General features: G+C 43.5%; 2 protein-coding genes across 2 annotated transcripts; one reads left to right on the top strand and one right to left on the bottom strand.

The window, feature by feature from the left end:
- Positions 1-1,773: 1,773 nt before the first annotated feature.
- Positions 1,774-16,684, bottom strand: MFAP1 (microfibril associated protein 1). Its single transcript, XM_077471828.1, has 9 exons — positions 16,538-16,684; positions 13,306-13,525; positions 9,662-9,797; positions 8,861-9,042; positions 7,057-7,165; positions 6,329-6,489; positions 4,603-4,762; positions 3,576-3,665; positions 1,774-2,181 (listed from the first exon to the last, which is right to left on the bottom strand). Exons 1-9 carry the CDS (start codon positions 16,614-16,616, stop codon positions 2,002-2,004), a joined length of 1,317 nt encoding a protein of 438 aa, XP_077327954.1. The 5' UTR covers positions 16,617-16,684; the 3' UTR covers positions 1,774-2,001.
- Positions 16,672-26,207, top strand: RPL37A (ribosomal protein L37a). The gene is made up of 4 exons (XM_077471829.1): positions 16,672-16,811; positions 19,913-20,041; positions 20,119-20,201; positions 26,063-26,207. Exons 1-4 carry the CDS (start codon positions 16,809-16,811, stop codon positions 26,124-26,126), a joined length of 279 nt encoding a protein of 92 aa, XP_077327955.1. The 5' UTR covers positions 16,672-16,808; the 3' UTR covers positions 26,127-26,207.
- The last annotated feature ends 298 nt before the right edge of the window (positions 26,208-26,505 follow it).

Raw genomic sequence — 26,505 nt, 5'->3', positions numbered from 1 at the left:
ATAACAATCCATAAGAATTGAGAAGTGACCCCTAAAACCAGTAGACATGTGACTAGGTTCACATAATACAAAGTATTTTTTAAATGGACACCAGGGGGCGGAGAGGGCAGAGCAACTGCTGTGTGAGAAAATGTCATCAATCTCTCTTGTCAGAGCAGCAGGAGTATAGCAATAGCTGTACTTCCAATACTCGAAAATGTAAAAATTACAAGCTCACAAGATTTCATACACCTCATTGGACTTGAACAACAACACCAGGATGGTGATTAAATTTGCACAGTAGTCCAATATAGTCAGTCAGGCAAAAATCGCTGACATTGTATTGCTTAAAACTGTGTATTTTGTCTAAAATGTATGGTCTTAAAAGTCGTGATGTCATCATTCTGCTCCATCAGTTTCTGTCCCCAGGGTCCAAGAAGAGGTGTCTCAGAAGCGACGATGTCACTTCCTATTAATACTAATCACCATTCACCGAGACTACACATTCCAGAATTCCCTGGGATATAGAGACTGTGTGGGTGGAACTGTGGGCATGTGTGCTACACAGCAACTTTGGACTCCACCCACAGATATCAATGTGCCCCGCTTTGCTCTCATTTTATGACAGCTCGTTTTACGTTGTTTCCCCATAGTGTAAGAAATAATCTGATATAAGGCTCACTTTCTCTGAGCAGGAAAAGAAAAACTCCCCCCGTTGGGTGAAGTTCTGGTTTAACTCATTAAAAGCCACCAAAAAAAAAAAAAAGAAAGAAAAGGAAAAGGCATATGAATTCCTGGAGTTCTGCTTTAGGCCTGCTAAACTAATATCCATTCCTCACCATTATAGTGGGGAATGGTTCATGCCCCACAATAGCTTGTACGCTAGTTGGTGCCCTTCTGGAAGAGTGTGCATCCCTCTCTCCTTCCTCTCATATTATTAGTGCATTACCTGAGGGGGCCAATGTCACCGCAGGGGGAAGTCCTTAGCCTGTATAAGCTCGGACACAGAGCTTACATAGGGATTTTCACTCAAGGTTCCAATAAACTGGGAAAGGCTGCATAAGAGAGGCTATCAAGAGAACCATTTACTTTGGCCTGAATAGCTTAAAGTGCACCTGTCGCACTTTTGTGTAGGAGCCTCCGTTAGCCATCAGCCATTGTTCTGAAAATCAACAAATAGCTGGTTGGCAAAGGGTCCGGTACACTGAAATAAAATGACAGACTCCAGATAAAGGCCTGAATCACTGGTGGGGGGGGGGGGATTTACTAAAACTGGTGAAGCTGTGTATAGTAGTAAATCGGTGTCAAGGTTTTATTGTCAAAGTTTAACCGAACAAGCTGAAGTTAAGCCTGGTTCACACCTATGCATTTTTTTTGTGAGTTTTTTCAGTTTTGCAGAAACACACTACAGTCCATTCAACATGGTTTCCTATGGATATATTTCACATCTGCATTTTATGGAAAGGGCCAGGGACTTTTTTCAGATTTTTGGTTCCATAGACTTCAATGGATCAAAAACGTGTATTGAGCAAAATGGAGTATGCAAACTGCAACCCGCATAGGTGTGAACCGGGCCTTAGAAGCCGATTGGTTACTATGCACCGCTGCAGCAAATTCTGTGTGCACCAGTTTTAGTAAATCTTCTACAACTGGTTCTTTATGTCATTACTACTAATACCACTATATATTTCACCTACAATGGAATTGTCCTACCCCAGCTGTAAAACATCCCACACCTAGAGAAGACTGTGTATGATCAGGTGGTCCAAACAATCTAAAACATCTGAATGCATATTGTAATGTTTGATATTAAATTTATGCAAGGCTTGACACATAAACGAACCAAACATGTTTAAGATTAAAAGGTACAGAGCATTGTGAATATTTACACAATCTTCATAGACAAAATAAAGTCCTGGGAACTGAAAATTTCATACAAAAAGGAAAAAAAAAAAAATTATTTACATAAAGGATTTATCCCGGAATACAGGAAAACTATAACAAGTTCACAAAATTGATCCTCTAAGTTTTCCTTTTCTTCACAGACGGTCTCTCAAACACATCCCTTACACCAGCTGCCTTCTGTTTGAAGAATTTGGTGTTCTGGGCACTCTCCTGGCCCCATGCAGAGTCAAATGATGTTGTGTCTTGATCCACCAAGTGAGTATATTTTGTCCTACCAGATCGTCCAAAGTTTTTGACCTAAAAGACAAACACACATTATGAACAAGAGAGTCAAAGATGTCATTTTCCAAAGTTGAAACTATTTAATGCATCTAAAATGTGTTCAGTTCAACAAAATTATTGAGCTAGCTCTAATATATATTTCTTCATGTAATCATGCTTTTTTTGTATTTTAGGAGTACGGAAAAAATGCACTTAAAAGGGGTTGTAAAGGTAAAAGTTTTTCACCTTAATGCATTCTATGCATTAAGGTGAAAAAATATCTGACAATACTGGCCCCCCCCCGTTATACTTACCCGACCCCTCGAAAGTCTCACGCTCGTCCCAGACATCCTCTTCGCTGATCAGCCTGGCCGCTGATTGGTTACAGTGGATGGATTGAAAGCAGCGCAGCCATTGGCTGTATCACGGGAGCACACCCGCAAGCACTCCACGTCATGTGAGGGAGCTCACATGAAGTTGTGGAGTCCTTGCGGGAGGGAGCTGAGACAGCCGTTGAGGGACCCCAGAAGACCAGGTTCGGGACCACTCTGTGCAAAAACGAGCTGCACAGTGGAGGCAAGTATAACCTGTTTGTTATTAAAAATAAAATAAAAATTATTTTACAACCCCTTTAAAATTGAAATGTTTTGGAGATTTGCTGGTACAACTAAAAGTGGCCCCTAGAGATTACTCCACCCCCTGGAAATGGACCTCGGACCCACCACGGGGCATATTAGTCAAAATGCACTTCTCCCGCTCCAAGAAATGCCTTTTGTAAGCAGACAGGAATTAGGCCTCTCTTCAGTTCTAGGGTAATCGATTCGGCCTCTACGCCGACTTGGCACAGTCCACCCTTCAGAAGTGACGAGGCATCTCTGGGGCTACCCCTCTCATCTCCTTTTTGCTCACAACAGCAAGGAAGTGTTGGCCCACGTGCCTGAGGGGCGGTACTCTTATTTCCAAGAATTGAGCCTCCAACTACCATCTTGTATATCTGGGACCCCCAACAGTCCTCGCCCATTGGGATCTAGTACCTCCCTGTGTAGGTGGCTCTTCTTTGCCTTGCAGAGATTGTGCTTGCTCTCAGATTCTGGAGATCCGTCCCTGCTGTGTGTACATGCAGAGATCTGTTGATAAAAGCTAGGGGCAAGAGGTGAGAGCCAGAGGTGGCTGAATGGAGTTAGTTATCGGTGCAAAAAGGCCAGTGGGCTTTGTGTTTGACATATGTTCTCTAGTCTACACTGTTGACTCTGTTACCCCACTTTGGAGCAGCTGGTCTTGTACTTGAAGATTACTCCACCCACCAGGCAGTAACAACCAGGGACCCATTCTTTCTACACTGTCCTCAAATGTTACAGAACAACTTGTGTCTACAAGCAAACTAGGACATACACAACACTGTACTTGTGTGCAATATGTATAGAAGTTACCTGCATGACTTTGGGTAGGATAGTTTTATTGAAGTGGTCTTCCAATGTGGGAGCACTGAAGTCTCTCTTATATACATCTTCATCTTCATCCTGTGGTGCAAAAAGAAATATAATTTTCCCAGTTTCTATGTTACAAATAAAAAGCTTAAAAGCAGCCATAGCAGAAACAATTACATTCCAACAGCATAACATAATGACACTCTCAGCTCTGTAGTGTGTGCAGAAATTATTAATCTTATGTATCCCATTTACAGCACATTTCTTAGCTTTTCAGCAATGCAAGAATCTCCCTCTACCACAGCTCTGAACTACACATAGATCTTAAACTAGAACTCCAGGTTTGGTGGTTTGCCTATAAAAAAAAATGTAGTTTGAGCCAGCGTGACCAAAACAATTACTCATGGTTACAGAAAGCTCCGGCCGCTGTGTATCCAGCAATACCGCGCAGTAACGAGTCTCACCGCCTTCCCCTGTGCGGCTGGAAAGAAATTGAGTCAGCCATGTGTTATACCCACCATTCAGGGAGCACCCTGTATTTTTTTATCTACAAATACGAGGCCTTGCCTGATCGGCTGAGGTGAAAAAGGTAGGTGGGTGGACGACATCCCTGGCACTACTCCTTTCAAAAGAATTCTAAAACAACTTTTAAGCTTTAGGCACCTTTCACACAGGTGCCTGCCGTTTCGATCAGCAGAGAATCTGTGAGCTGATCCCCTGCTGATCAGAGCAGAGCAGATAACAGCTCTGTGTGTGCAGAGCAGACAGAAATGGGGCAGCTGAAGTAAACCGACTCTGCTGCATTTACACCTGGCTACCTCCAATCCGGTCCATCCAAACGGAAAAAGGACACCTCTATTTTTTTTTTTTTAACGAGCCGGATCAGACCCAGGAGGTATGCGTGTATATACGGACACAGAAAAATGTTATGCAGAACACCCTATAAAACTCCACTTTAAAATAAATTGGATTTAGATTAGATAAAAACTCTGTACAAATCTAAGTCTAACCATAGAATATAATTTCTTACCAAGAAGAAAGCTCCTCTGTGGTAGTATTTCTGCAGGAATTTGTATTTTCCCTTTAGAGCTTTGTTGGTGATTATCTTGCCATTGGCACGAAGTTCAGCACGGCGTTCCTCTTCGGTCATATTACGCATGCGGTCTATTTCTGCCTTCTCCTTCTCTATTCTATAACATAAAGAAGAAATTATCATACTTACAGCATTTCTATTTATAGTGTAAAATGGGGGATTGTTTTGTGGGCAACATACTATACTAGAAATCCAGGTCTAGAACATCAACATAAATAAATTTGTTTCTTAAAGCGAACCTGTGTCTGCCCATGCAGTGCAAAGCAACAGATTCAAAGTAATGCTTGCCTTCACCAGCCACACAGATATTCTTAACTCATTGGACGCTCCATCTAGCTGTTAGGAGTCAAGAAAAATACCCAGTACTTCTAGATAAAATACCATCCAGCCCTTCCAGTGTCCTATGTTGTGTAGGACTTGTCTTCATCCCATGATATGCCAAAGTACCATGGCGTCAATATGTATGTGTCTTTTTTAGCATTCCTTGCATTTTTGTATGCACTTTTTGGCATTGACTATGCTGTGTATGATCTCACAAGGTACAGTAAAATGTTCTTTGCAATGACTGCTTTTTGGTATACATTTCTCATCTAAAGTCCAACCCCCCACCATGTCGGATATTATGTATAAACTCATACAAGTAAAACTGTGCTTTATATCCTATGTGCTTACTCTATATAGTGATTGGCCTTATTCAAAGTCCCCCTGACCAAAATTCACTTTCATTCTGTACTTCTAGGTATGGGGAACATTTCAAATGAGAAGTCCAGCCTGAGCTTGTTTAACTGGACTTCACTTATGGGTCAGAGGAGTGCAATTCATTTTGCACTCCTGTGACCCGTTTTCAGTAGAAAGCGGTCTGAAGTCCGCTCTCCACTGACGTCACAGGAATAAGTCCAGGCAACGCATCATGCCTACAAAGTCTGGATCTGCCAGGTGCCTGGACTTATACCCATTTCAGTGTCTCAGTGAGCCATTGAGAGCTGCAGACTGTTGATTGACAATCTGCAGCTCTGCCTGGGAAGCTGTGAGAACCGAGCCATTGGCGGTGTTCGGTCGCTCGGTTCTCAGTGCAGAGAACAGATGCAGATCTGGTCCGATGCTGCATCCACCTAGGTAAGTATGAATCTGGAAAAAACACGAAACCATACTTCTCTTTTAAGTTGCTACCCATCTTTCCCCTCCGCTTGGAAGCCTTTGCAAGGCTTTCTCCGAGTGAGTGAATGTCATGGTGGGGGACCAAATGGAAGGCAAAGCACAAGTTCACTTTAAGAATCAGTATGGTAGCTGGTGTTTGATAAAGCTGGAATGTCACATTATCAACATTTATTTTCATAACCAGCCGACACTTCACATCATTATCTAGGCCAAGCATCACTAAATGGCAGAACATGGTCTGAGCCGCTGTTCAATCTGGACCCATGGTCACACCATTAAGGAGCTACCAGTCTCAGGAAATGTTAAAATAATAACATTCCTAGAGCAGAACACTAGCGTTCCATAGACAACTAGCAACAACATAGTAGTATGTTCTGTAATGAACTCAGGATCGTCTCAACTAAATATATACAAACGTACTGATGAATACTGCAGACACCAAATTATTAAACATTTATAGTACACAATGGTTGAATGTTTCTGAAAAAATAAAATGAGAACATACGCTTCTCTTTCTTCACGATCACGTTTAATGCGTTTCAGTTCCCGAACCTTCCAGGCTTCATACTCCTCCTCATCATTCTCATCATCTGTATTCAGGGCATCCAGAGCTGCCAGAGTTCTCTTGTTTTCCTCTATCTCTTTCTTTGTCTCCTCCTCCACAATCTGTCAAGTCAGAGAAGTATTAGCTACACAAGTGATTGAATCTTTCTGCTACTGCTCCTTTCTTGTACAGTTACCATTGCATAGATTTCAGTGTGCTGCACAGGACATGACTGCCAACAAGTGGATACATCTCTCAGAATAGCAGAGATTTCATCTTAAATCACTTGTGTAGCCCCAGCCTTAAAAGTAGAATTCCAGCTTGAACATGGCTCAGAAAAGCCTTGTATTTTGTATCAACAAAACACAAGGCTATCTGACTGGCCGAGGTGGAAATTGTGATTTGCCTGACTCTCCACCTCAGCCAGAGAAAGCGATTGGCAGAGAAGCATTCAATTCTGCACCATTTCGTTTTGGCAGCAGGCAGGAAGTTGCCCATAATGCTGCCAGTACACAGCACCGCATACGGTTTGCTGCTAATGCTACTACAGTGCAAACAGTGGCCACATAGATATGTAATGGAAGTAGTTTGTTTGGGCCATCTTGGCCCACGAAAACTATTTAAAGTCATATTATACCTGGAATTCTACTTTAGCAGCATGCGGACAGATAGATCTGCAGCACAGTTACCTTTAGGGTGTATTTACGTCTCTCCTCTGCCATCCGCTTAGCTTCAACCTCCAACTCCTTCTGTTTTTGTGCTTCCACTTCTTTTTCTTGAACCGTTACTCTATCCTTCCTGGAAAAGTAGATGTGCACAATAACCCACTTAAAAGCGATTTTACTTTATATGCATGTCTTAAGAAGGCTATTGCAATATCACAAGAAATCATGTACACAGGCATGAGGACAGAACATATTCTTTCCACTTGCATTTCTTAACAGCTGGTAAAGCTTATGTTCATGGCAGGGTCATCGCTCACAGGTTGAAATGAACACCAAAAGCTGGATAAGAGACGGTGGCCCTACTGCTTTCAAATAGAGCTTTTAGCAGACAGGGCTTTGATATAAACCAAGTTACAAAATGACTAGTCACTACTAATCTGGACATTTCAATAGTTGGGCTGCAATAAACCTAAAAGGGCCGTTACAAGAAGGTTCAAAATATATAATTCACCAACTGTAAAGTAAAGACAAAATGGCATTAAATTCACACACCTCCACCTCACCAAAATAGGCAAGACAATGGCAGCAGCTGCTCACACACCACACCTAACACACCATACCAGCTGACTCTGATCAAGGTTTAGTAGAAGTGAGAGGATGGTGGGAATGGATCCCAAATTATGAATGTTACGTAGTGTTTGCCACCTGAATGACAAAACAGCGCTGAAGTATTTAAAGTGATTGTAAAGTCTTGTTTAAAAAAAAATAAACAAACAATCGTCTTATACTTACCTCTAGTTTTGCACATAGCAGCCCAGATCCTCCTCTTCTCAGGTCCCTCTTTGGTGCTCCTGGCCCCTCCCCCTGCCCCCACAGCAAGCAACTTGCTATGGGGCACCCTAAAAGAGCTGCAGCTCTGTGTCCATTCAAACACAGAGCTGTGGTTCAGCACCCCCCCTTCCCGATTGGCTAACTTACTTTGACTGACAGAAGCAGGAGCCAATGGCACTGCTGCTGTGTCTCAGTCAGAGTCCTGGACAGGCGAGGGACTAGTGGACATCACTTGATAGAGATGGGGCTCAGGTAAGTATTAGGGGGGCTGCTGCACACATAAGGCCTTTTATCTTAATGCACAGAATACATAAAGACAAAAACGTTCTGCCTTTACAACCACTATAAACACCATGTCACAACAACAAGCCCCACTGACATAACAGATTAGGCCCTCAGACTGCTAAATAGCAAAGAGTGGTATACAGTCCACAGTCACAGTGCCATGACATATGATGAATGCCACAGTCTAATGCTCAAAAGTAGGTGAAAACTTAATTGCAGATATATGGCACCAACAGTCTTCTGCCCGAAACTGCAGCCCTTGATCAAAGCTGGAACCAGGTGTGTAGCAATGGGGGTGTTACTAGTAATATCATAATTGTATTGGGGCACAGTCAGCGATTATTAGCAAGTCCACACTGTGAACTAATAGGTCACAGTGCTTAATCCGCTCCCCATACAGAAATCCCAGCCAGTACTGCCTCAGAAATAATTGCTCATCATTCCCCTGGGTTCTAGCGGGTTCCAGCCGTGTAACACTGAAGGATCACATACATGTTCCTGGTCAGTGAACTGAGGGTGGACATGGATGGCCAAAGCCTCGGTAAATAATGCCACCCACTGGGAATATACTTGGCAATAGCAGTGTTGCCAGGTATATAATATGAGGTGTTATGGAATATCTGTGCTCGGATGTTATTACTTGCTTAATTGCATTTTGTTTTACTATGAAAAATGCATTGGTACCCCCCCCCCCCCCCCCCCACACACTTACTTTCTAATGTATACTGGTTTAAGTTTTGGTTCTGGCTCTTCTTCACTGTCTGTGTATTCTTCATATTCAGATACCATTTCTTCCTCAGATTTCCATTCATCCTCCACCTCTAAAACTTCCATTTCCTCATTCTTCCTTTCCTCTGCTTTTAGTCGCATCATACAACGTCGACGCTCAATTTCCTGCAAAAAAAAAAATATAAGCCGATGGGTGATCCAAAATCTCAACATCAACACTTACAGGAGTATCTATCAATATTGTTTGTTTATATGGTGCCAAGCTATTCTTAAGCATTGAACAGAAAATACAATCAATCATTCTCATCGATCCCTAAAGGGGCATACAATTCAATAGCCCTACCAAAGTAAAACGGATACACTAAAGGTAAGTCTAACATATGCCGATAAATCTGCCAGTTTGTTTCTTAGGAGTAAGACCTAAGTAAGACCGATTATTAAAAGGAAAAATACAGTGATAATCTACAAACTCTCAGCGCAACAGCAAGGCAACTAGTATCTTCAGAAAGTAATTGAGGGTAATGTTTTAATATTTATTCTTTTCTTTAAATGCCGTTTCTAAAAATATTTGTTATTATCAACAGCTTGCTGATCATACCAATGTTCCATGAGATGTAGTTCTCAAACTTTTTGTCAGGGGCTCGAAGGTAAAAGGGTTGAGACACACTGCTCTAGATATTCTAATTAGACAATGATGAACAACTGGCTTAACAGAATTTGGCCTTTGACCTTACACAAGTTCAAATCATGTAAGTAATGTAAAAAAGCAGAAGTGCACACTTACCTCATCATCCACCTCCTCTTCCTCCTCCTCACTGGTGTCCTCTCCTCTTTCAACTCGCCATTCTTCTCCTGGTTCAGATTCTGGCTCACTTTCACCCACCACTTCTGGTTCCACAATCTTTCGGTGTCTGGCCAACCTACAAGGGGGAAAACACATATTCTAGAGCAATTCAAGGAAATTTTCTTCCGGCTGAGATCCGAATCACAAGTCTGTGCCATGAAAGATTGTACGCGTCTACTTTCCTTCCTTTGGCGCAAGCTGCACTCTCTGGCGCTTTTCTTACAGTTTCCGCCACACACTCTGGTAATACTCTGTAAATATGAATGTCCCCAATGGTGTTCTCCCTTACATCAGGTGCCCCCTCCACAGTAATTCATTACATTGGGTGACCCCATAAATCAGTTGCCACTGTCAGGGTACCCCCTTGTATCAGGTGTTCCCCACCAGTGTGCCCCCTCACATCATTTTTCCCCACCAGAGTGCCCCCTTACATTAGGTGCCATGATTAGGTGTGCCCATCAGAGTTCCCCTTTACATTAGGTGTGCCCAAAGTGCTCCTTTACATCTGTTGTTCCCATCAGAGTGCCACCTTACATCAGGTATCCTTATCACAGTGCCACCTTAATATAAAATAAGGGGAAAACATGGGCACATATATTATGAAACATTTTATGTTGGGGCATGCTGATGGGTACATTTTGTTGTGCCCATCAGAGTGCCCCTTAACATAAAATAAGGGGCAGTAACCAATGGAGCAGAGATGTGGCACTTAAAAGAGGAGTTCGAGTCTGTAAAGAAAAAAAAAAATTTGAAAAGCCAGCAGCTACAAATACTGTAGCTGTTGACTTTGATTATAAAAAGGACATTTACCTGTCCAGGGATACCATGATGTCGGCACCCCTAGCCGATTCGCCAATCGCCTTTCTGGTGCAGGTGCCGCCATCTGTAGTAAGGGAAACAGGAAGTGAAGATTTGCAGCTTCACAGCCTATTTCCTAGGGCCACACATAAAATTCAGTGACTATTCAATTTCCAAGACAGCAGATATACAACAGCATATAGTCAGAGACTGCAGCCACGATACAAGAGATGGTCAGAGACTGCAGCCAAGATAAAAGAGATGGTCAGAGACTGCAGCCAAGATAAAAGAGATGGTCAGAGACTGCAGCCAAGATAAAAGAGATGGTCAGAGACTGCAGCCAAGATAAAAAAGAGATGGTCAGAGACTGCAGCCAAGATAAAAAAGAGATGGTCAGAGACTGCAGCCAAGATAAAAAAGAGATGGTCAGAGACTGCAGCCAAGATAAAAAAGAGATGGTCAGAGACTGCAGCCAAGATAAAAAAGAGATGGTCAGAGACTGCAGCCAAGATAAAAAAGAGATGGTCAGAGACTGCAGCCAAGATAAAAAAGAGATGGTCAGAGACTGCAGCCAAGATAAAAAAGAGATGGTCAGAGACTGCAGCCAAGATAAAAGAGATGGTCAGAGACTGCAGCCAAGATAAAAGAGATGGTCAGAGACTGCAGCCAAGATAAAAGAGATGGTCAGACTGCAGCCAAGATAAAAGAGATGGTCAGAGACTGCAGCCAAGATAAAAGATGGTCAGAGACTGCAGCCACAATACAGGAGATGGTCAGAGACTGCAGCCACAATACAGGAGATGGTCAGAGACTGCAGCCACAATACAGGAGATGGTCAGAGACTGCAGCCACAATACAGGAGATGGTCAGAGACTGCAGACACAATACAGGAGATGGTCAGAGACTGCAGACACAATACAGGAGATGGTCAGAGACTGCAGACACAATACAGGAGATGGTCAGAGACTGCAGACACAATACAGGAGATGGTCAGAGACTGCAGACACAATACAGGAGATGGTCAAGGGTGGGGATATGCTGCAGGATACTGTCAGACTATGAACATGCTAAAGGAGCTGTTGGAGACTGGGGACATGCTTTAAGAGACAATCATAGGCTGAAAAACTTACACGAGGAGACTAGAAATCACTGCTTGAACAGGGCAATAGCGAAACACAGATTAGTCTGCAGGGTCCCCATGGGCCACACCCTGAGAGCTTGCACCTGGCTGAAGGTTTGGGCACCAGAGCTTTAAAGCAGTAGTATGCAATGTATACTAGCACATTATGAGAAACTTACCTTAGAACAAAGCCCTCCAGCGCTGTGATGTCATAGCTGAGAGGGCTGACATTCTCCCCTGGTCTTCCTTCCAGATTCGTGTGGCCCGGAAGCGATGATGTCACTCCCACGCATGCACGTGGAAGCTGCCGGTTCCGGCACGGGCTTTCAGATAGCTCGTAAGCCAGACCTTCAGAGCACATGCGCCGGTGATGTCATCAGCTGCATGCACTCTGAATATCTCCTAAACCAGGGCTCGACAAACCCCGGTCGCCAGGTCGCATTTGCGCCTAGATTTCGTGTCCTGGCGACTGGGGCAACGCTGCTGGGGTATCCTGTCTCCATTTGGACCCCGAACTCCGCCGCGCAATTCCATCGGGCCGCGCCGGCCAGTAATTGAGGCCGCGGCTTTGCGGCCTTCTAAAATCTTTGGGTAGTCTGGCGCCATCTTGTGGTGGATGTAGAAATTACACCCTATTCCAATAATGCTAATTCCTAATGGAGTGAAGCTCCCCTGCCTGTTTTTCACTGCCCGCCCATTTCCTTCCCAAAGTGAAGAGAAGGAAGTGATTGCGGGCGTCATCTGGCGCCTTTTGCCCAAGGGTGAGTGTGGTGGCTGGTAAATGGCTTCTCATTATATTATATATATATTATTAAATTTATTAATATATATATATATATATATATATATATATATATATATATATATATATATATATATATATATATATATATATATATAAAAAAAATTTTTTTTTTTGTAAAAAGTAAAAAAAAAAATATTTTAATTAAGGAAAAAAAAAATATTATTTGTAATCCTCCCTGCTTGACCCCTTTCACAAGGGCTGTCTGATCAGGTTCACCTGTCAGTTTTTCAGGCGGACCTGATCGAACCCTTAGCAGGGAAATGGCAGTAAATGAGCGGGAATATGTCGGAAATAATAGTCACATTCTTTTGTTAACCACTTCGTGCCCGCGCTATAGATGAAAGATGTCTACAGCACGGACACCAATTGCCGGGAGGGCGTCCCTAGACATCCTCCTGTTTACTTCCCCTCTGCACGCCGCCATGGGCGAGCATCGGGGAAGTTCTGTGTTGGCCGTGTCCCTTGGATACAGCCAATTACAGATCATGCTAAATGACCAATCACAGCGGCCATTTAGCACTCGAGCGGTGTGTCCAATGAGAGGTGATCTCATATGTGGGGGGCTGGGGGCTATCTTCCCCTCACTCGTCTCCATGTCAGGCCAGGGACAGGTCCAGATCGCCGTCACGGACCTGGCTCCTAACTTTTTTAGCTGGCTCCTAGATTCCAAGCAAATTTGTCAACCCCTGTCCTAAACATGATATGTACAGTACCTACAGGTTCACCTGTAGGTACAAGCGGGTGTAACAGAGTTTACTACCACTTTAAATAGTTTACAATCAGGACCGGGTACACGCAACATACCCTTCCGAAGAGCACAGCTGTGCAACTATCAGCTACATGTTTAAATGAATCCATTACCTCTCTTCTACATCTTCATTCATGCGGTTCTGTAACCGACGCAGACGAGGGTCGCTGGTGCTTTCTTCTGGCTGTTCCTCCACTTCCACCTCCTGTTCCTTCCCTTTCTTTATGAACTGGAACTCCTCATCTTCCTCATCAGAGGATTCCATAGGTGCATAGTCTGGTCTTTTACCGGAGACATATCTTTTTACCTTCACCTTCTCCATCGAGATTTCACCTGAAAGATACAGAACAAATGTTCACATATGACAACAGTTTAGGTTTTACTTCAAACTACATTTTGGCTAAAAATGATCGGTAAAGGAAGAACTCCTCAAACACAACACAAACGGAAATCATTTTCGGCTAAATAATTGAGCCCATCAAGTTCTACAGCATCAAAACAGATCCCACTGGCATCACCCCCTCCTGTATAATCCACAAAATGTTTTTTTTTTTTTTTTTTTTTTTTAAAGGGTCCTCTGTGTTTTCAATAACTCATCTGCCTGTACAAGTCCATGCACCTGACATCAGGTCAGGCCTAAGGGAAGGAGGTTTAGGAAAAAAAAAAGTAAACCTTAAAGGATACATTTACTTTTTTTGAACATGTTACACATGTATTTAGGATGCAACATCTGACATGTTTCGCATCCTACCGCGATCCCCTCCCCCCTTCTCCTTGACAGCATGCAGGGAATCCTCTCCTTACACCCGCTGTCACAATTTGACAACAGTGTAGCCATGCAGAGCTCCACCCACACAACCACGTCATTCATTCAGAGAGGTCTGTGAATTAATGAACTACAAGTACCATCTCCTACTGCAGCAGATAGCTTATAGATCTCAATAGACTGTGAGGGCGCTGGTGAGCGCTCTTATGGTTTACTGATTCTTCCTGCCCGTAGGGGACGTAAAGGCAGACAGCTGTACTGAGAGCCTACAGGGGTCTGACACTGACACAGGCTCCTAAAAAAAAAAATTCAGTTTTTTTTTTACCCGTTTTTTTAAGTGAAAAATTAAAAACCTCCAATTCAGCAGTCCCCAACACCTGTGCCGCTGACCTGTGCCAGGCCAGCGGTGGGAGGTGAGCGGTGACAGCGGTCCTCACAGGGCTATTACAGAATGCGGTCGCCTCCTACCACCTGCTGTGCGCCCGTGCCGGTGTGTTCTCTCGTCCTCTGGCCCAAAAGGTAGAAGTCCAGGGAAGGAAGAGATTGGGGGAGGGCATAGACTGTGACGGAGGAGGCTGTGATTGCTATGGGCACTATAATATAAAAGGGGACTCTATACTTGAGGAGATTGTCGCCCTAATAGTGCAATTGTGACAGAGAAAATTGAGTACAGTCCGTGATATTTTTTTTATTTGCACTAATATTATTTTTCAGGGATGAGCTTTCGGGGTGTGTCCCCTTCTTCAAGGTCTAAGCATTACTGATTCACAAAAAAGATTTAGCAGAAGGTAAAATGTTAAAACCAAAAAAAAAAAATCTTTGAGGGAAAGGAAAAACAAAGGGGGACTGCCTTGTAATATAAAGGGGTACTGGAATGTAGAGGGACACTGATATAAAGGGGGGGGCTGTGTTGTAATGGGGGGGGGGGGGGGGCTAAGGACAGACTCGGAATATCCCATCCCCTGAGCCATCCCTGGGAAAATTGGCTGCCATGAAACCGTTGGTCCCTGGCGTCAAAAAGGTTGGAGACAGCTGCTCTAATGTATTATTAGTATTATATAACAATAATAATAGCTATATATTTATTTTTGTGTCACTAACTAACTTTTTTATTACTATGTAATATGAGGACAGACCTACGCAATCCACCCCATTTGTATTCAGACCAGCAGGCCCTTTCATTGCATAGATCTGACCATACACAGGGGCTTGACAGAATTTACTTTGAATCTAGGAGCCAGCTTAAAATAAAGTAAAAAGTTAAGAGCCAGTTTTTTTTTTTCCTTTTTAACCACTTCAATACAGTTTTTTTTCACCCCCTTCCTGCCCAGGCCAATTTTCAGCGCTGCCTCACTTTGAATGACAGTGGTCATGTAACACTACACCACCACCACCACTACTACCACTACTACTACTACTACTACTACCATACCCAAATGACATTTTTTATTATTCTGATCACACAAATAGAGCTTTCTTTTGATGGTATTTAATTTATTTTGCAATATATAAATGAAAAAAAAAAACATTTTCTTCTTCACGGATTTGCAGTGATGGGGCTGTATTAAGTGACATGAATGCTGCAGCCCTGATTATCAGTGTCAATGCCGCCTGTCACAGGATCGCCGGTTATCAGCTTTCCTTTCCTTGCGCTGTGACAGCTCTGAGGGAAGGAAATGCAGATAACTGCCATTTGTTTACATGGGATCAGCTGTGATTGGTCACATGGCAAACGGTCAGTGAGTGATCACAGAGCACACAGGGGGCGGGGTTCTGGGAGGACACAGTCATTTTCAGCCATATATCAGTCGCCATGGTGACCTGGGATTTGTCAAGCCCTGCCATATACTATACAACCTCCTATAGATCTACCGCCAACTATGTAGGAGATGGGACTTTCTGATTGGCTAGATGTGGTGGTGGTCTTCCTAGTACACCATTTTGGTAAATCTAAAGCCCCCCCATAAATACTATAAGATTTTCTGCTGATTTTTTTCCTTCAGATTTACTAAAACCATATTAATATGAGGTCAATCCTTAGGAGTTTCAATTTGTGTGCAATCAGGCAGGCCCTCACACTACATGGCTTTGGTAAATCTGAAGACATAAATCAGCTGCAAATCTGATAGTGTGTATGGGGCTTAACGTTGATTGTATGGAGAGAATATGGTCAGATTGCACCGTGTATGGTCAGATTGTATGGTGTATGGGCACCTTAGGAGTGCAGGAACCCTTTAGTCTGAGCATACACCATGGTACAATCTTATTGTACAATCTCCTGTAGATCTGCCAGCATATATGTAATGCACTGGTCTTCCTGATTGGATACAAGTGGCATGGATAGTGTGTGTCCTCATACGATCAGATTGTATGGTGTATGTCCAGCCATGATCTACAGAAGAGTCCATTAGAGGAAAACAAATCTCAAGATCTCCCCTCCCCCCGGGCGATCCTGTGATCGGTAACAGAAGGGTATATAGCTATGTATACAGTGCGCCCCTCCCCCATATAGACTTCACAACATCACAGACCGGGCTCTGCGGCCTACCCGGGTCCCCGGACCACACACGGCTCCTTACCTTTCTCATTGCGGACAGGGACGGCCCCGGCCGTGGACTGGATCGGCGGCTGCTTGCTGAGAGCGTTGGAGGACGCCATGGCTCCGGTACCGGGGAGAACCGACAAACAGACCTATAGAGCAAAGCCCAGGACAGCTGGAGGACCGCAAACCACAGAGACGACGGAAGGACTGCTACGGCACACTCTATGGTCACTTCCGGGTGCGTCGAGGGAGCGTAAATGACGCAGGCGCGGCAGGCTCCTCCCTTTCCGCTCGGGTCCTAGAGGAAGATGGTGAGAGGATTGTGTGTGTCCGTGGCGGGTCATGTAATCTGGTGGCATCCTTCCCCGAGGGGGACCCCGCTGTACAGCCGGGGTGTGTGTCTGGCAGTGGGGGCTCTGCTCTCCCAGGCTGGGGCGGTATGGATGTGTCTGGGTGATGGTGGGCCTTCTATAGAGAAGGATGGCCGGCTCTCCCCCTGTGGGGGTCAGGCTGGTGTGTGTGTGTGTGTGTGTGTGTGTGTGTGTGTGTGTGTACACACACACACACACACACACACACACACACACACACACCACGACAGGCTGGGTATGGTACATAAGACAGGCCTCCAGTGAGGGGGATGTGTGTCCCCAGAGGAGGATCCTCCTATACATTATCATTGGGCTGTGTACACAGCAGGGGATACTTCTTCATGTAGAGCTAAAGACACATTTTCCACCAATGTCTGGATAGAACAAGTGACTAGTATAACCTCCTGTAAGGTTTATTTTCACCTCTTGTCTTCCCATTCAGGAGATTCCCCTTCACTTCCTGTCCCACAGCCAAACAGGAAGTGAGAGGAAATTCCTGCAGGGAGAGGGAGAACTGGTGTCCCCATAGGAAGATTCCCCCATTATTCCAATGTCACTCCAGAACTCGTGTCTCTTCATTTTTACCCTTGGCAAAAACTGGCCAAAGAGGGGGGAATATCCCTATTGGGGACACGTCAATGAAAACTGACAGGGGTTCTAATCCTCTACATCTAACCTTTGTTTTGCTTTTAGTTCTACTTTAAGGCTCCAGTCACACCTGCGATCTCAAAACTCGCTATAATGGTAAAACGCAGCTTCGGGCGCCATTGTTTTCACAGGCAGCAGTTTTGTCATTTGAACCGCGTCCCCCGAAAAGGAGCTTCGTTTTGGGCGATGAGCTTCGCACAGCCATGACTAAGCCCTTTTCACACCGAGGAGCTTGGAAAACTGCCCATAAAATGCTGCGCTCTTTTGTGTTGCTTTTTTTTTTTTGTGAGACTAATTCAAGAAACCTTTTGAGGCGCTTCCCGTTCATTTCAATGGAGTGGGGCTTTTTCTCGCAGTTAGAGCAGGGCGAGGGGGGGGGGGGGGGTTACCATGTGGGCACACTCCCGAGTCCAGCATTTGCGTCCATAGATACGAATGCTGGACTTGGCCCCGTCCCCAGGCACCTGTGTGATTTGATTGACCGCAGCAAGAGCCAAAGGCTGCACTGCTATCAATCTATGCTATCAACAGCCGTGGACCCCAGGCATGGGAAGAGTGCACCTCCGCCAAGAGAATTATGGGGCTCTGGTAAGTAAAGCGGGAGGGCTGGGTGGCCGCTGACTGCCAGAAGTTTTCACCTTAAGGCATCCTATGCATTAACACGAAGGTTTACAACCCCTTTAAGGCTCATCTGACTGGCTGGGATTGCAGGGAACACTCCTATGCACATAGCGCCTCCTGTGGAAAGAATAGTAATGCAGAGCTGATTGAACACAGCCTCAACTGTCAACATCACTTCACTATTGGAGTGAATGAGATTCTGCTGAGCTCCCAGCGGATGTCATTCTTCATTCTGGCTTCCCTTTTTTCGGCCACTTGGCTGGGCTGGAGTGACTTCAAGCAGTTTGAAGCAAAAAAAGAGAATTTGATGCTACTTCACAATCAGCTGTGGCGCCTGCATTCATTTTTATTTTTCTTTGCTTTCTCCCCTGGTGATCTGGCCAATAACACACATCCTGTATTTGTTCATGCTTTTTGCAGAAACTGAGGACTTCTCTTTTTTTTTTTTTTTTTTTTTTTGGAGCACGTTCACATCAATGCATTTTTGTGCCTCTGCTTTTTGGAAAAGTTTGGACTTTTTTTTTAGATGCAAAACAGCACTATTTTTTAGTTCAATAGATTTCAATGGAGAAGCGGCAGAAAAGCATGTAGTGTGTTTTTACCATGTTTTTGTGTTTTTTAATCTGCCCAGCAGAAAAAAAAGCATAAGATGCAGATCGTGGTAAAAAAAAAAACACGTACAGCAAAAGCACTACAGAAACTCTCCAAAAAGCAACATGCATAGATGTGAATTGAGCCTCACGGTGCCTTCTCTCTGGATGAAGGAGCACAAGGGGCACATTTTGTACAGCAGCATTCCCAGTCTGGATGAATGGGAGTGTTGCATGTACTAGCAGATTTAGATACACTAACAAATTGAAGCCAAACTCCAGCTCATACTTTAAAATCGTTACAGGAATGTTTGTTTTTGGATAAAGATTTTATACGAATAAATAAAGCTGATCATTGTCAGCACCTCTGTCACTGTTGAATGGTTAGCCCCATTCCTGTACACTGTTACATCTGGAAGTGAGCTTGTTCTTTTGAAACAGACTTACTGGCTGGATCACCAAATGTTAGAAGAAAGCCTAAAAAATAAACTAATGCGGGCACTGCTTCTAAGAGTAGGTAAACTGCCATGTTTGCTTTTGAGTTTAAAAACTTTCACTCCCACACATGCACAGGGGTCACATCTCTGCACATGCACTCCTCGGTGTACATTACAGCTGACCAATAGGGTGGAAGAATGTATAACTGAAGAGACCAACAGGGTCTATTCTGTCATAAAATCACTGCCAATCAGCAGTTAAAAAAAAATAAAAATTCGCTATCGCTTTAACGCAATCGTAATCCTTCTGAAAAATCTATGGCAACACATCCCAGGAGGCTTTGGGGGGAATCCCAGGAGCAGTGTCATCAGGGGTTTGGATGCCAAAGCCCAGAATTGATGGCGGGCTCCAGATGTAAACAAAGGTGGTGATATAGGGCCCAGCATGTAGCTACAGAATACCGGATTCACTGGGTGTTTCATGTGGAAAATAATGCAAAAAGTTAAGTGGGGATACAAAAAGAAAGTGATTTGGGAGGGGGCACTGAGGGTTTAAGGCTGCAGAGAGAACTCCTTGGTTGGAGGAGGCCCAGTCATGTGACTGATTTCTGTTCTGACGTTGTATCCCTCATTGTTTTTTTGTTTTTTTTTCATGCTCTGATCATTGTCAAGTGTGATTTGTGTAGGCAGTTTAAAATTTTACAGAGATTTGTAGTGTAAATCTCATGTCTGTAAATTCTTGCAGGCCAAACGCACCAAGAAGGTCGGCATTGTGGGTAAATATGGGACCCGTTATGGTGCTTCCCTAAGGAAGATGGTCAAGAAAATTGAAATCAGCCAACACGCCAAGTACACCTGCTCCTTCTGTGGCAAGGTAAAGACTTGTCTATTCATTAAGTGGAAAGGACATTGTGTTGTATTGTGGGATCTCATCTGTATGTTCTCCTTTAGACCAAAATGAAGAGGAAGGCTGTAGGAATCTGGCGTTGCGGTTCTTGCATGAAAATTGTAGCCGGAGGAGCCTGGACCTACAAGTAAGTACTGTAAAGTTGCAAAAGAATAGCTGTATGTAAATGTGAGGTTGATTTATTAAAGCTTGTGTGGCTGTGCATGCTAGCCAATTGGCTTCTTCAATTAAGCCTTGACAATAAAACCTGGAAGCTGAGGTTTTCACAATAAGATCCCCAGAAAATAAACTCTTTGCATTAATTGATCATATTCAGATTTTGTTGTGGTAAACCTCTGTTGGAGATGAAAGTGCCGGTCTGCCTTCTGGGGTGTGTAAAATTCTTATAGTGCCCATATACTAGATATAAGATTGTTCAAAAATCTGTCATTTGGACAGTTTGTTTATCATCCAGTTAATGGACACAAATCGAAAATTAGTTGTGATGTTTTTGAGCCAAACTTTTTTTTTTTTTTTTTTCCTCTGTTTGTTCATATGGAAATTTACCTACTTTCTGTTAGGACAGAAAGTGATTAAAAAAAATTCTCAAATTACGCTTTAAAGCCTAAGTTAGGAGGGGAGGACGATGAAGCCGGGGGGGGGGGGCAGAGACAAGAGCACAGTCGAGTGTAATTGGGGCACTGCTTCCCCCCCCCCCCCCCCATAGCCTTTCAATAAAGCAGCTGACAGCTGCAGGAGGAAGAGGGGGAGAAGTAGCTGTCAGCTGCTTTTTATTCAAAGGCTGCGGGGGGGGGTGTATACACAGGACAGGCCCCCAGTGAGGTGGATGAGGGTCCTCCTATACATCATCATTGGGCTGTGTACACAGGAGGGGATACTTCTTCATGTAGAGCTAAAGACACATTTTCCACCAATTTTTGGATAGAATAAGTGAGAATTATAACCTGTAAGGTTTTCTTTTCCCATCTGTCTTTCCATTCAGGAGATTCCCCTTCACTTCCTGTCCCACAGCCAAACAGGATGTGAGGGGAAATCCTTGCAGAGTGAGGGAGAACTTGTGACCCCATAGGAAGATCCCCCCCCCCCCCCCCCCCCCCATTATTCTTCCAGTGCCACCCCAAAACTTGGATGTCTTTTCACTTTTACGCTTGGTAAAAACTGGACAAATAGAAAGGGGGGCAAATCTTATCGGGGACACAGCAATAAAAACTGACAGGGGTTCTAATCCTTGTCTGCATCTAACTTTTTTGCCTTTTAGTTCTACCGAGGACAGTTGGTAATTGGTGCAGTTACAAGCTTTCCTTTCCTCACGCCCCGATCTGTAAAGCGCTTTGTCCAAGGCACAGTTCCTGATGCGTGCCAATGGGAGGATGTCCAGGGACGGCTTACACGAACTAGAGGCTGTGAGGCCCTATAACAAAATATAGCTCGGGCAGGAAGTGGTTAAAGTACAGCCAAAGCCCCTTTTGCTGTACTTCTCCTTCTGTAGGTCACAGGAGTGCAGATCATTCTGCATCTTGTAACCCATTTTCAGCAGACAGTGGCTGAAGCCCGATGTCGCAGAGCCAGTCCAGGCTTGGGTAAGATTGGGACAATGAAGTCAGGATCCACCCAAAAAAATATCCATAATTCGCTTTTAATTTTAGTTTCTGTGCCAAATTGATTTGGTTTAACCACTTAAGGATCTGAAAGGATTTGCCCCCTAAATAACCAGGCTACTTTTTGCGATACGGCACTGCGTTGGTTTAATTGACAATTGTGCGGTCATGTGACGTTGTACCCAAACAAAATCTGTCCTGTTTGTGTGGGGAAAAAAAGCTTTTCTTTTGGTGGTACTTGGTCACCTCTGCGTGTGGGTTTTTTTTTTTTTTTTGCACTATAAACGGTGGCCATTTTGAAAGAAACAATTATTTTTGCTATAATACATATACCCCCACAGAAAATCTAAAAAAAACATTTATCGGCGTATAACACGCAATTTTTTCCCCCCTTATAATCGGGGAAATTGTGGGTGCATGTTATACACCGATCTCTGCTGACTGAGCAGAGCGATCGCTGATGAGATACATAGCCAAGTGTACTCTGCTCCGCTCAGTCACGCCCAGTCCCACCATTGGACCTGTGATGTGTCCATCATAGGGTGGGACTGGGCGTGACTGAGCGGAGCCCAGTACACTTGGCTATGTGTATCTTGGCTCCGCCTACTCCCTGCGATCTCAACGCCAATTTTAAATCGTCCAAGCAATGGACACTGGGGGCAAGGCTGCACTGACAAGGCTGCACTGATGACATTTAAATGTACTTTTTTTGTTTTTTCTTTAAACTTCCCTCCTAACCTTGGGGTGTGTTAAACAGTATCCATCACTTTAGGCTGATATATTCTCCATATGGTTCGTTAAAAAAAAAAATGCAATAGGCGTATATTGATTGGTTTGCACAAAAGTTATCGTGTCTACAAACCCTTGGGATAGATTTAAGGACTTTTATGTATATTATTCTTTCTACTGGTAATAGCTGAAATCTGAAAATGATATTTGTTTTCTTTTTCCGGGACTGTGACATTGTGGTGGACAAACCTGACCCCAAACGACACTTTTTGGGGACCTGTGACATTATTGCATCGATCAGTGCTATAAAAATGCACTGATCAATGAAAGATAGGACGCTGGCAGGGAAGGGGTTAACACTAGGGGTGATCAAGGGTGAACTTTTTTTTTTTTTTTTTTTTTTTTAAGATGTGTTCTAACTGTAGGGGAGATGACAGAGATCACTGTTCCCTATCACTGGGAACAATAGATCTGTCATGTCTCCTGTCAGAATGGGGATCTGCCTTGTTTACAAAGGAAGATCTCCATTCTGCCTCTGTATTAGGTGATCACGGTTCGCCGGCAGACATCGAATCCGCGGGCACACTCCAGCTTGTAGCTGGTGAAAGCGTGCTGACATACAATGACTGATTTGTGCAGGAGAACCAACCTGCCGCAGTACAACTGTGGCGGGCGGTCATTAACTGGTTAAAGGATAAGTTCATATTTTATTTATTATGTATTTATTTTTTGTCAAGCCCAGATTTTTAGCATTTGCATCATTGGTCTGTCCATACAGTCGTCATTGAGCAGGTTAACCTATTATACCATACCATGCAGCCCTCCACTTCGGGGGCTTTATAGATAATGGCAATTGTGAAGCAATACTGAACATTCAGTGCCACATTGTTTTCAGGGGTCAGGACATACATAGAATTGCACCTTTTGCACAGTTTGCTGTTCCCCTTGTGTACAGGTGAACCGAATTTGCAGTGGCTATTTTCCTGGGAGTTGCTGCTTTGAAGAACTTTTACTTGAGCGGTGAATGGCATTTTATCCCCCCGGCAATAGACGTTGCTTGATGGGGGAAGAGACAACAGGGAGAGCAGCAATGCTGCTGAATTAACAAACTGTCTGTTTTGACATTTATATAGGAGCAGCTGCTTTATAAGTATAAAGATTGTGACATCACTGCCCACCTCCCCTCTCGTACAATGAGAACATTTCGCATTCATTGTGAGAGCAAACAAGTTTTTACTGAATGGCACCCAGGGATTTGCCAAGTATGACACCCTTGCATTAGTTCAAGCTTAGCCAATGTAGCTATGCAAAATAAGCATACCTGGTATTCAGCTTTAATATATGTCTTCACTTCACGTTTATCCAAATCGGGGGACGGGGAGAGGCATTTTTAAGAATAAATGTATATTATAGTTGGGCTTTTTAACTATTTGAGGTATTTTCTGGCACTTTTGGTTTACAAGTTTTAAATCCGTGTTTTGTTTTTTCTAGAAATTTACTTATAACCCCATAGAGATTTTCTAGATATATCTATATTGGAGAACCCCCCCCCCTGTCACTGGGCAAGGGCACATCACATGATGTGTGTCTTATATCTGACAGGGGCAGAGTGACCCCCATATTCATCCCAGCACAGCTGTGTGGTCACTGTCAGCTGGTTCATGCTGTGGGGACAAGCCTTAACTGAGGGGAGGGGGTTCGTTCCTTCAGAAGTCTTGTGTTCCTTTGAGGTTTCATTGATGGCTGGTTCTCTTGGGGTTCTTCCAGGGATTCAGTGATGGCTGGTTCTCTTTGGGTTCCTTCATAGGTTCAGTGGTGGCTGGTTCTTTCAGTGAGCCCCAGCTGAACTCAACTTGGGTTGAGTCTATGACTGTTGGCCCCGATGCCAAGCTCGGGTGGTCAGTCATGTGGGTGGGGGGCATGTAGGGTGACTTCTCTGAGCTCACATCATTATGGGTGGGGAAGGCCCCAATAGGCCTTACAAATTCTAAAAAAATTTCTGTGTACCATTACTGGTCAGGTGTGATCTTGTGAGAAAAAAAAGTCACATCCTATGTATGAGAAGATTTTAACAAGTGTTTTTAAAAAAAAAAAAAAATCTATATTGGAGAATATTTTTTTTTTTTGTTTGTTTAATGTCACGGTATTTGCACAACCATTTCTCAAATGCATATTTTTTTAGAAAAAATACATAAATTTGAGTTAAAAACACACTATACACTTATTTTACAAGAAAAATTAGATTATGTTGCACCAAGTAAACGGATATCGAGCAGGTCATGCTTTAAGATTGTGCACACTTGTGGTATGGTGACACTACAGTACCTAAAATTCTCCGTAGGTGATGTTTTAAATGCCTTTGCAGGTTACCTGTTTAGAGTTGCAGAGGTCTAGCGCTAGAATTATTGCTCTTGCTTTAATATTTGTGGCGATACCTCACTTGTGGGGTGTGCACACCTTTTACATGTGTTTGTGACTTGTGTATGCTGCTGTGCGTGAGCACAAAGGGGGTGTGTTAAGTGTTAAATTGTTTTTGGTCCCTTTTTTAAGTTTTCTTTATCACTTTTATTCCTATTACAAGGAGTGTAAACACCCCTTGTAATGTAATATAAATAAGGATGACAGGTCATCTTTATTGAGAGATCTGGGGGTCCAAAAGCAAAAGAACAAAAAAAATTTACTTCCATCCTGGACTGGGAGTGACGTCACTAATACTCCAAGGCCTAGACCAGTGATGGCAAACCTTGGCACCCCAGATGTTTTGGAACTACATTTCCCATGATGCTCAAATACACTGCAGAGTGCATGAGCATAATGGGAAATGTAGTTCCAAAACATCTGGGGTGCCAAGGTTCACCATCACTGGCCTAGACTATCAAAGCAGACCTTCTCTTTGCCTGTGTGATCAGCCAGCGGCACCATTGGATAGTTTCTCTGAGGAAACTGTAAGCCCCAGAGATACCGGTGAGCAGCTTCTGAAAGTGTTCCAGCGACTTATTAGTTGCTAGGAACACTTTCAAAGAGAGCCAGCTGCTGACTGTAAAAAACAAAAGAAAAACCTGAGGTTATCACTTTTATAGCCATAATCTTGGTACGCCACTTGCAAACAGCAACGTATGTATTGTGGTTAATATTGAATTATATTTTTTCTCATGTAGAATATGCAGGAAGGGGACATTAATACAAAAGGTATCATAATAAACATTTTGAAGAAGCTGCATGCACGCTATGAGAAGTGTACCCCATCTTGTAAAGTGTAGGATTACAAGCAATGATTATTTTACAGGTAGTTTGGCAGAATATCTGCACATTTTAGCAGGCATTAGTAGTAGTGCAAAATCAGTATAAAAACGACAATTTATAGCTGCTGTGACCAAATAAACAAAAGCTGGGGATTTGTGTTCTGATGAGATGACTGCTTTTTGCATCTGAACAACAAAAGATGTTCTTCCTGAACATTGTTTTTTTTTTCTCTAGAAAACCTAATTCTCGGTAGTACTCAAAAAGCAATTACTGTGTCCTAATTTACTTGAGCAGCAAATTGTAATTAGCCTCTGCCTGCAAGATTGCTCTTTTCATTTTGGCATTCCTTGTAAGTACAAAGGAGGAACACAGATTGAGCAGTTATTGTGTATCACTGAATCTATTTCTGTTCTTCCAGCACCACCTCGGCCGTCACCGTGAAATCCGCCATCAGAAGACTGAAGGAATTGAAAGACCAATAGATCATCCATCCTTCTGAAGTTCTACTCCTTGTCTGTTTTTCTGGACTGTTCTTTATTAAAAGATGTCTTGTAAAATGGAAACAGTTTCATGTTTTAAGTCTTATTGTGGCTGGGGGGGGGGGGGTGTGTTATGACTGTTGGAGAAATCCATAGGATAAAACAGTTAGTGCTGCTTGAATGATTACTCACAAGGGTTAGGTTAGCTACAGAAATTGGAGCTTAGCAGGTGAAGATTTTTATCCAACCTGGTTAATGACTTTTCACCCTTCCAGATGGTTTTGTATTGATTGCTTGATCCTGGTGGAATCTGATTTTGATTCTGTAGGCTCAAAATAAGTGCTCTGCAGTGATCACACTACCCAAATGTTTTAATTAATTT

This window comes from Lithobates pipiens, unplaced genomic scaffold (genome assembly GCF_037356315.1).
Source record: "Lithobates pipiens isolate NorthernLeopardFrog02 unplaced genomic scaffold, aLitPip1_a1.2 Scaffold_8, whole genome shotgun sequence".
In the NCBI taxonomy this organism is placed as follows: Eukaryota; Metazoa; Chordata; class Amphibia; order Anura; family Ranidae; genus Lithobates; species Lithobates pipiens.
Note: the sequence above shows the minus strand (reverse complement) of the source record. Positions and strands in the feature narration are given on the sequence as shown.

What these genes read in the sequence shown, in the direction of transcription:
- MFAP1 (XM_077471828.1), bottom strand. Translation starts at nt 16,616, where the DNA reads ATGGCGTCCTCCAACGCTCTCAGCAAGCAGCCGCCGATCCAGTCCACG. An exon ending in GACGTAAATACACCCTAAAG is followed by an intron (nt 6,490 to 7,056) that starts GTAACTGTGCTG and finishes CTGACTTGACAG; the next exon opens with ATTGTGGAGGAGGAGACAAA. An exon ending in TCCTACCCAAAGTCATGCAG is followed by an intron (nt 2,182 to 3,575) that starts GTAACTTCTATA and finishes TTTGTCTTTTAG; the next exon opens with GTCAAAAACTTTGGACGATC.
- RPL37A (XM_077471829.1), top strand. An exon ending in CCTGCTCCTTCTGTGGCAAG is followed by an intron (nt 20,042 to 20,118) that starts GTAAAGACTTGT and finishes GTTCTCCTTTAG; the next exon opens with ACCAAAATGAAGAGGAAGGC. An exon ending in GGAGGAGCCTGGACCTACAA is followed by an intron (nt 20,202 to 26,062) that starts GTAAGTACTGTA and finishes CTGTTCTTCCAG; the next exon opens with CACCACCTCGGCCGTCACCG.